The following is a 9,637-nucleotide window of genomic DNA, read 5'->3' on the forward strand; positions in this document are numbered from 1 at the left end:
TTTTTGTGACGTCAGGAAAAAATAATCTAAATAAATCAGACAAGAGCAGGAGACCTCCACTAGTCCCGTTCATTCCTGGAACAATTGACAGATTCCTGAAAATGTCAAATTCACTTGATAAAACAGTTATATGAAAATAGAAATACTACAGGAATTTTTAAGGTTTGATTGCAGGCATAAAAATTGTATGAAATGAGTGAATCAATCCCAGAACAAAATCGAAGGAATTGTGAACATGTGTGTGTTTGTGCATGTGTGTTTGTGTTTTGCTGTCAGAAGTGCCGGTGCACCTCATTAAAATAGCTAGGATCATTAGAAAACATCAGTCAGGAGTTAGTCTTTCAAATGGTCAGTGACCCTAAGCATATGGCCAAACTATTGGCTTCAAGACAAAAGAGTCAATGTTTGGAATGCCCATCACAAAATCTGATCCCTGGTCTCATAGAAAAGTGGGAAGATCTGAAGAGGGTGGCCTATAAACCTGACTATTGTGAGAAGATACCCAAAATTTTGGCCCCAAGTCATACAGCTTAGAGAGTTATATTAAATAAATAGGAAATGTAAGTGTATTCACTCAAGTTTTCTCTCATTATTTTGGGTCTTGACTAACTGAAAAAAGAAAAGATTTGATTAATTTGACTTGAGGTCAACAGTGATTAAAACACTGTGCAGTATATAGAATGGGTAAAATAAGTATTGAAAATGTAATTTTGTTTTCCTACAGAACATTTTTTAAATATTTCTATTTTGACAGAAAAAATCTACCCTAGTTGTCAGCAACAAAGTCATCCTGACAAACGTAGGAATTGATACAAACAAGCTAAAGGGAAAGTATGTGATTTTCCAGGCACATAGTGCCATTGATCATGTTACATTGTTACCTTCAGTTGTTATAAAAATGCTATATACAGTACAGACCAAAAGTTTGGACACACCTTTTAATTCAATGAGTTTCCTTTATTTTCATAACTATTGACATTGTAGATTCACACTGAAGGCATCAAAACTACGAATAAAACATGTGGAAATATGCACTAAACAAAAAAGTGTAAAACAACTGAAAATACCCCTTATATTCTAGTTTCTTCAAAGTAGCAACCTTTTGCTGTGATTACTACTTTGCACACACTCTGCATTTTCTTGATGAGCTTCAAGAGGTAGTCACCTGAAATGGTTTTCACTTCATAGGTGCCCTGTCAGGTTAATAAGTGGGATTTCTTGCCTTATAAATAGTCATGAAAATAAAGAAAACCCATTGAATTAGAAAGGTGTGTCCAAACTTTTGGTCTGTACTGTATGTCAAATATGACTTAAAAGAAAATTGACCTCGATATTTAACACCTTGAAATTGAGCCTCTGTCTCTTTAAAAACTCCAGCTCTTTCTGAAACTCTGCCTTCAGGAAGTCATCACAACAGTTCTCCTCTATCAACCCTTTAACAGCATTTTTACCAGTGTTGCACTGAGAATTAGCTTGTATAATTAGCTCAGCAGATACGTAGAATATGCAGAACCAGTCTTTCTTTAAGCATGGTGTTTGCGATGATATCTAAAGATCTAGGATTAGACTCATCTGACCAGATGGTATTCTCCAAATACTGGGAGAATGCTAAATTCTATATATCAAACTTTAAACAAGCTTCAAGAACCTTTTTCTTCAACAGTGGAGTCTTGCACAGTATAAACATTTACCAGGTCCTTCTGAAACTCTCTGTGAATGCTATTTGGGTCCTTGACAACTCTGTCAGACACCTTGTACAGGTTCAGTCTATACTGAAATCATGGCTTCAACGACACTCACCAGAAACTTCTCAGAAAACTGAGGAATTTAGAAATGCAACTGTAACCAAAGCAGTTAGCTACAGCTATAACCAATGCAGTTGGCTACAGCTGGGTACCCAGCTATATGTACTCAAATAGCTGGGTACAAATAGTACTGTACCCAGCTATTTGGGTACAATAGTTTGTAAACAAAGTACTGTACTTTGAGTACAATATTTGTACCCAGAGTATTGTGCAATACTTTGGGTACAAGAAACCGTTTTACACATATATTTCAGTTAATATTAAACCCCAGCATTTGTGTAAAATTTGGTAATATGAATTGCAATGGTCTATCTATCTATCTATCTATCTATCTATCTATCTATCTATCTATCTATCTATCTATCTATCTATCTATCTATCTATCTATCTATCTATCTGTCTGTCTGTCTGTCTGTCTGTCTGTCTGTCTGTCTGTCTGTCTGTCTGTCTGTCTGTCTGTCTGTCTCTGTCCGTCCGTCCGTCCATCTATAAGTTTTAAATAGGACATTATACTTATTTTCTTTTACAGTAAACGTCCTATGTTCTAGTTTAGTGTTTTTTGCAAAAATATAATTCTGCATCATGGAACAGAGACATTTAATTTGAAGACAATCTGAAGACAAGAAATACTTTAAAAAACTGACATCATACAAAGATACAATTTTTTGTCAATCAAATAAGCAGATTCACTGGTCATTATGGAATTAGTTTATTTTATTGTAAGTCTAATTTTGACTTAAATTTCCCTAATCTCTTATTACTGTCAGAAACAGTACTAATACAAATATTTATGGAAATCCTTAGTGTACAGGCCATAATTTCTGGGTACGGTGTATAAAATCACAAACAAGTTATTCTCTTTATCTGTATATGCAAATTAATAAATAAATTTAAATGAGCAAAATATAAAACAAAAAATAAGAACTCCATCTCTTGCTTGATCAGTTATAGTCTATAGCTCCCTCTTGTGGTGGAAAAACCCCAGTCGTTGTGCTGAAACAGTTGATCTGGATTAAAAGTGATTGCAAAAAAAAAAAAAAAACAAGCAGCTGCTTCTTCCTCCAGAACAAGCTGTCATTATCTAGTTGTGAGTCAATAAAACTTAATTTAAAAGTTAAACAGACAAACCATCTAGCTGCACCCACCACTCTTACTAATATGACATTCTTTCAGTGCACATATCCTCTGCACTTCAGGAGTAGGTAGTCCTTAATGAAGGTGGGCAAATTAAGCTTTGGGACCACTTTGTGAACTCGGCCCTCCAAAAAGCTCCTGAGTCTGCAGCGCGCCAAGTGCTGCAGGGACCGAGGAGTCATTGCTAAGGAGAAGATGGACTCATAGAAGTCTTTGTGCTCCTAAATGTATGAAAACACAAATTAACACAAATCAAAATGGCTACATTGATAAAAGGAAACATTTATTTATAACAAATAATAAAAGTCTGAACTTGACTGCACTGTTTGATGACTAGGAACAAATTGGAATGCATGGAATTGACTTTGAGTGTATGTCAATTCCATGCATTCCATTACAGGAACTATTTTCCTGTAATGTGCCTCAAGAAGACATATGTTGTTAATTGGCATCATGAGGATAAGCCGAATTAAATTAAATCAAAAGCCTCTTCGGTAAAATAATCTCACAAACATGCAAAGCGCTTTGAAAATATTATCTTTGGTCATGCTGTGAATCATTATCAGATGCTTTGGCTGTGCAAGTACTAAAACAGCTAAATTAAACAATGTTAAGAGACAAAACATTTATTAAAAGAGTAAAAACCACAAAGTTCTGTGCTATGAAGTTAATAACTTAAACAACTTGCCTTAAATGCATCTTCAGGCACAGACTCAACCCATGTGTGTGTGACTTTCAGGTGACTATAGGCATTCAGGAGAACCTCGATAGTGTGCGGAGATTCTGAGCAGTGCTTCAAAACCTTAACAAAAAAACAAAAAAAAACACGATAAAGCTCTAAAAGCAAAACGATAGGATTTGTGCAATGATTTAAGTTCATGAGCGAGCTCTGTGACTGTAGAACTGAAGAAATAAAGTAATTAAACACTTGTGAAATGAACAGATTGGTCTTCCCTCCAGGGGTTTAACTGGAAATTATGCAATTAGTGCTAATTAATCTCCTATTAACACTTGCCTAATTAGGAACCAGGCATTTTGTCTAGTGCACGTGGGTTCACTGATAGTTGTAGTCTGTTTCCCGCAGAGAGTGCCACACTTTGTGTTGTGGCATAAAATGGTAATGATTTGAATGTGATTTTGTGAGAGTCTGCAGTGAGTTTCAAAAGTCACGCTTTAGGTGTTACATATGTGTATCGATTATTTGTGCACAGATTGCTGGCTTGCTAAATTATTATACATTACTATAAGAATGAATCTGGACTTGATTGTTCAGTAATATTTTTGTTATTGTAAAGATGAAATAACAATCTTTACAATAACAAATTCTTCATATGAAAGGTAAATGGTATAGAGTCTAGAGGACCCAACATTACTTCACACTACATTCAGTCAATTTCCTATTTACTATTTACTCACACATTCACACGCTGACATTATATTTAAATATCCTAAAAACTGATTTCTGGGATTTCATTGGTATTAAACAGTTATCATCAAAATAGAAATAAATGCTCTGAAGAAATGTTGCCATGTATCAACATTACACCTAATACATTTTTAAAAAATATAACTACTGAAAATATAACTTTTTGATAATATTCTAATTCACAGATGCTTGTAGCTGTTTCTTACCACAGGCAGAGCACCAGGCCAGACTCGAATGGAGCCATGGTTGAGCAGAGCACGGACAATCCTCTCAGGATGATGGGAGACCTTGTAGCAAACCACCTTCAGGATGTTGTGCATAGGAGCTTCTCCACCATAGTCCATATTGTTAACAGAGCTCCCCTTAGCAAGCAACAGATCCACTACGTCTGGATTGGCATTCTTACAAGCCATGTGTAAAGGAGTGTGCTTGTCCTGATCCTTAGTGTGGACGTCAGCACCCGCATCCAGCAGCATCTGGCACACCTTCAAGTAACGTTCGAGATCCTTGATCTCCTGAGGGTGTGCACAGGCTGCATTCAGAGGTGTGAGACCCTCATCGTTCTGTTTGTCCACAGCCGCTCCGTGGCGCAGGTAGAGCTCAACGTGGTCGTGGAGGCCGTGCCTGGCTGCGATGTGTAACGGAGCATCATCTTCATCTAGAGTGCAACCGTTAATTGTGGCACCATACTGAAGGAGATACTTGGCACATCTGCCAACAGAATAACAGAAAGCAAGATAAATTAGATCACTGGATTCCAAACTTTCTTTAAACTTATCTGAAATACACTAACAGTCACATTACTGCAGATGAGCTTAAGTGGCCCTTCATTAGCACAATCTATTATGTTCTCATTTAATGTGCTCAATTAAATAAATTTCACAAGCTGAACTGTTCTCAGTCTCAAACTAGTACCTCAGTGAACAACCTAGTAAGCAATATAAGCATTCAACACCTTAGATGATAATAATGTTGCTTCTCTGCTTAGCAAAAGTTGTTTGGATTTTGAGGAATTTTTTTATTATTTTTACATCCATTTCATTATGATTCCACAGGTTTTAAGTGAAATTTAGTTCTAGATTTCCCCTTGGCCTTTTGAAAACATTCATTTTATTTTGCAAAGCAATTCTTTGTTTACTATGGATTTAGCCTTGATGTTGAAAGATTTAACCCCTCATCATCTTCAGCTTTATAGCAAAGGCCAATTTTTTGGTCAAAACTGATAGGTGTGTGAAACATATTCATCTTTGAATTTAAGTCATTTTGACAAAAAGGATGCATCTGAGGAAAAGTGTTTTCACAGCATGATGCTGCCACCACCATATTACACTGTGGATATGTTATCCTCTCCATTTACTTACTGTCCTTTTTATAGAGCAACCCTGAAGTTTTGCTATTTAAGTTTTTTAAAAAAGGAAACCTGCTCCTTACTCCAGACAAAAGGAAAATGCACATGTGGATCATAGACACTACTTTTGAGAACTTTCATCAGCTGCTTCAATGATGCTGTTGGCCTCTTTACAGTAATTTTTCATACTTACTCAAAGGACTCAGAGCTTGTGCAAACATGCAGAGGCATCAGCCCGTCTTCTGAGACAGCATTTGCATTCGCTCCGTAGATCAGCAGCAATTTGGCGCATTCTGCCTGGCAGCTTTCACAGGCCTCATGCAGCGCAGTGGTGCCTCCAGGAGCCAGGTCTACATTTGCCCCACGTTGAAGCAGGAGACTCAGGCAGTCTACAAATCCTCGACCTGCTGTGATGTGAAGTGGCGTTGTCAGCTCTTGCTCATAAGTCAGAGACCACAGTCCTATAAGCAGAAGCAAAATGAGAGTTAGGGTACCATAAAGTATTAAAATTAGGAGAATTGTTAGAAAGCAGAAGACATGTTGCAGCAGGTTTAAGTTTTTGAAATGTTTTTGATGACATGCCCCATCGCAGTGCCACCAAATTTCCACAATTTAACTTGAAATAAAGAAGTTATTTTAAAACCTACTGAGGCCTCTGTAGTTAAATCTGAAGTTCTTCCACTCTTCTAAGTTGCTGGTGTCATAAATGGCATCAATGAGGTTGCTGTACTCATCGTCGTTCCACAATGCTGAGGATAGTCAGTGCATCGCCCACAAGCAGAGAATTCCAGAACTGGAGAATGCAACCCGTGGCCTTGGCAGTGGCAATAACATCTTCACGATACTTCTTTGGCTTTTTCCACTTTATTTTAGGTGCCAGATAAGCCATATTCAACCTAACTGTGTTATTGTATTCATATGTCAGTCGCCTAGTTTCTAGAGTATGGGGCACTAATGGGGGTTGTTTGTGCAGCGAGAGCTATTTCAGGGAGGTGTTACATGATACTGTGGTTGACCTGGTGAACCTCAGCCATGCAATGGCATGGGAAGCAATGACAGTGCATTTCATATAAGCAGCTTTATTTTTAATTAACTCACTAAAGGCCATGCAGAAAGGGATTTTAAAAATGGAAAACCAAGATGCTTTAGATTATTTTAAGAAGAATTAAAAGCATTGCATGGAATGTCACAGGGAGACGTTTTAAATAACTGTTTGGCCTGACTGTGGGCTGAACATTATGGTGTCTATAAATAAAGCCTCATGACTTGCTTCTATAAATGTAGCATGAGTGTGTGTTTGAACACAAGCATCAGGACAGCGTCCTTCTTGTTGCACACCAAAGTTAATTTTAAACAATTAAATATTTTGGCAGTGTTATTTATTATCTTTAGAAAGAATAGCTGTTAGGATTTTGCCAAACCATATCAGACCAACTGAAGACCAATGTCTCTTACCTTCTCCCCGGGCCATCCAGCGCATCTCCCCTCCCTGTGGCTCAATGACAAGGTTTGCCATGGATCCTCTTGGAAAGAAACGCTTCAAAGCCTCCACATCTCCTGTATATAAAGCATTGTGGATGACGACATCTTGGCAGACGGTTGGTCGCCGAGCGAAGGTGGACCTCCTCTGTGCTCTTTCCATTGCCTCCTTCTTCAGGATATAGCTGCTGAGGTGATGGGTAGCAAGCTGTGTCTTGTAACTTGTGCCTCTCCAGCATGTCCTTGTCACGTTCGAGAGAACTCAAGGCCGTGGATGAAAAGACAAAGCTGTCTTGGGACATCCTAAGTTTGTAGAGAAAAGTTCTGTTGTTTTATTTTTTAAGATATGTAGGACTGAGTGAGGGTGTCCAAAAAGACCTGCCTCACATCTGTTTTTGTCTTTGAATGCTTTGGCTGCAGTCCACTTCTGCCTAGCAGGCTGTCCACAGGGTTGGTTCAGAGTTGTTTTGATATGAGACCCTCCCTGCCAGTTGGGCTATTTTTATATTTTACGTGCCACCACCCATACTGTTGTTTGTTTCCAGTTGGTCATGGAGTGATAAGTTAAAGTTTTCTCAACAAGAGAAAACAGTCACAAGAAAATAAGGTCTTTTTTTTGGTCCACCATTTGAATAAATGCTGCAGCAATGTGGTTGTCCACAAACTGTGCAAGGTGCTCAGAGACACCTACACAGCTTGAGACAGGGGTAGAGGTTCACCTTCCAGCATCAGCATGGCAATGACCGTAAGCCCACACCCAAAGCTACAACAGAATATTTTAAATGAAAGCAAATTACATCTGTTCAATATGCCTGAAGTTGAGCTAATTTACAGTGAAGAATTTGCAAAAACAACTCTCTGTAGATATGGCAAGAAAATAGCGACATACCGTCTTTTATTGCATTTACAACTTCAAATCTTTTAGTGTTTTAGTTGTAAGTCCGTCAAGTAGATTAGACTTGAAGTTGTAAGTGCAATAAAAGATACATCTACTAGGTATTGATTCATGAGCTCTAAATAAAAATACACCTAAAACCTTTCAGAATTTATTTGTCAAAAAAAAGAAAGAAAATTACCACATCTTTTTTGTAAAGTGATATAATATGGGAAGGAATTAAGGGCTGTGACATAGTGACCATCCATGAATCCTGATTGACTCCAGTCAAAAATGGAGAAAGTAATGCCTAACTCAGACATATGATGAAATAATTTTTGGCATTAAAGTTTGTGTAAGATTAGATCAGAATGCCCTTTTGTAGGCTCCTTCATGTAGTTTACAAAATGTCTTTTTCTGCTCAATATGTTTTTTTCCCTGAAAGCTCTAATGGATTTTGTGTATCCACATGGCTCCCTGCATTAGAACATTAGGCTGAATGACTGGCAACCGCTGTGTCACTCTGCCCCACGTGTAGTGTTCTGATGACAGAGGGACGGTGCATAATTAAGCCTCTTAAGCCTACTCACTAGGCATCTGATAAACATCGCTTTTGACTGATGAATGACCATTTTCTAGTGATAGAAACTCTACCAAGCAGCTGCGTAGATGGTCATAATTGTGGCTCAGAATCACCTTTGAGTTATTTAAAGGTTGATTAACATATATATTTTTTATACAACCCTCTGTTATATTTGATCCACAACGCATTGAAACATACACACATATTTATCCCCCCTACGGGAGGAATATAAGCAGATATTGACAGAAAATAAGGATTGCGCCACAGGTGGAGAACATGAAAATTGAAGAGGATTTTACCTTATTTTGCATCTGAAAACACAGAGGCATAGCAGCATGTCTTCTGTACCTTAATGACTGTTCCTGTATGGAAATCAAGGTCATTTATTTCATGTTACAGTTTGGTAATAGATGCCACATTAAACAGAACACGAGTAAGAGTTTCAACTTTGAAAACACACATTACCAAAGAGAGAGACTAGGAATATTGTTTTTGCGGCTGGAGTACATCCTTTTAAATGATATACATAATGAGTTTATAATATGCATCTGGGCTACCTCCTCTCTACTTTGATGTCTTCCAAATGGCCCGGGTGTCATCAGCAAAACATGTAGGCACTTTCCTGCCTCATTGACTCCCAAATGTATTTTAAATATCATTCCTGGTAACGCAATTATTTAAAACGCTGAACTAAACACTTACTAATGGGGAAAAAGACAGCCACTTCGATAAATTCATTTCTCATATGGTGGGCATTCGTGTTTTGTATCTTTCCTTTTTTCCTCCTCTGTGAAGCGGAGGCAACTCTGATGACAAGAAAAAAAACTGCAGCAGCACCCCCTGCCCTCATAGCCCCCTGTGGACATATTGGATCTTTAGTTTCCTAATATTACCCACCAGTAGGTGCCTTTTCAAGTTTTTCTGCTCTGTGGTCAGCCACCTTTCTGTCCCCTGGGCAGTGAGAGGCTGGACATCAACAGCAGCCTCT

At 38.0% G+C, this 9,637-nt stretch overlaps 1 protein-coding gene across 1 annotated transcript; it reads right to left on the reverse strand.

Moving 5' to 3' along the window:
- Nucleotides 1-2,385: 2,385 nt before the first annotated feature.
- Nucleotides 2,386-7,659, reverse strand: asb10 (ankyrin repeat and SOCS box containing 10). Its single transcript, XM_032564741.1, is given in 6 exon segments — nt 2,386-3,160; nt 3,628-3,741; nt 4,572-5,076; nt 5,907-6,174; nt 7,169-7,403; nt 7,405-7,659. Coding segments are annotated over 6 exon segments (1,398 nt in total). The 5' UTR covers nt 7,495-7,659; the 3' UTR covers nt 2,386-2,974.
- Nucleotides 7,660-9,637: the final 1,978 nt, after the last annotated feature.

Source organism: Xiphophorus hellerii, chromosome 6 (assembly GCF_003331165.1).
Source record: "Xiphophorus hellerii strain 12219 chromosome 6, Xiphophorus_hellerii-4.1, whole genome shotgun sequence".
Lineage (NCBI taxonomy): Eukaryota > Metazoa > Chordata > Actinopteri > Cyprinodontiformes > Poeciliidae > Xiphophorus > Xiphophorus hellerii.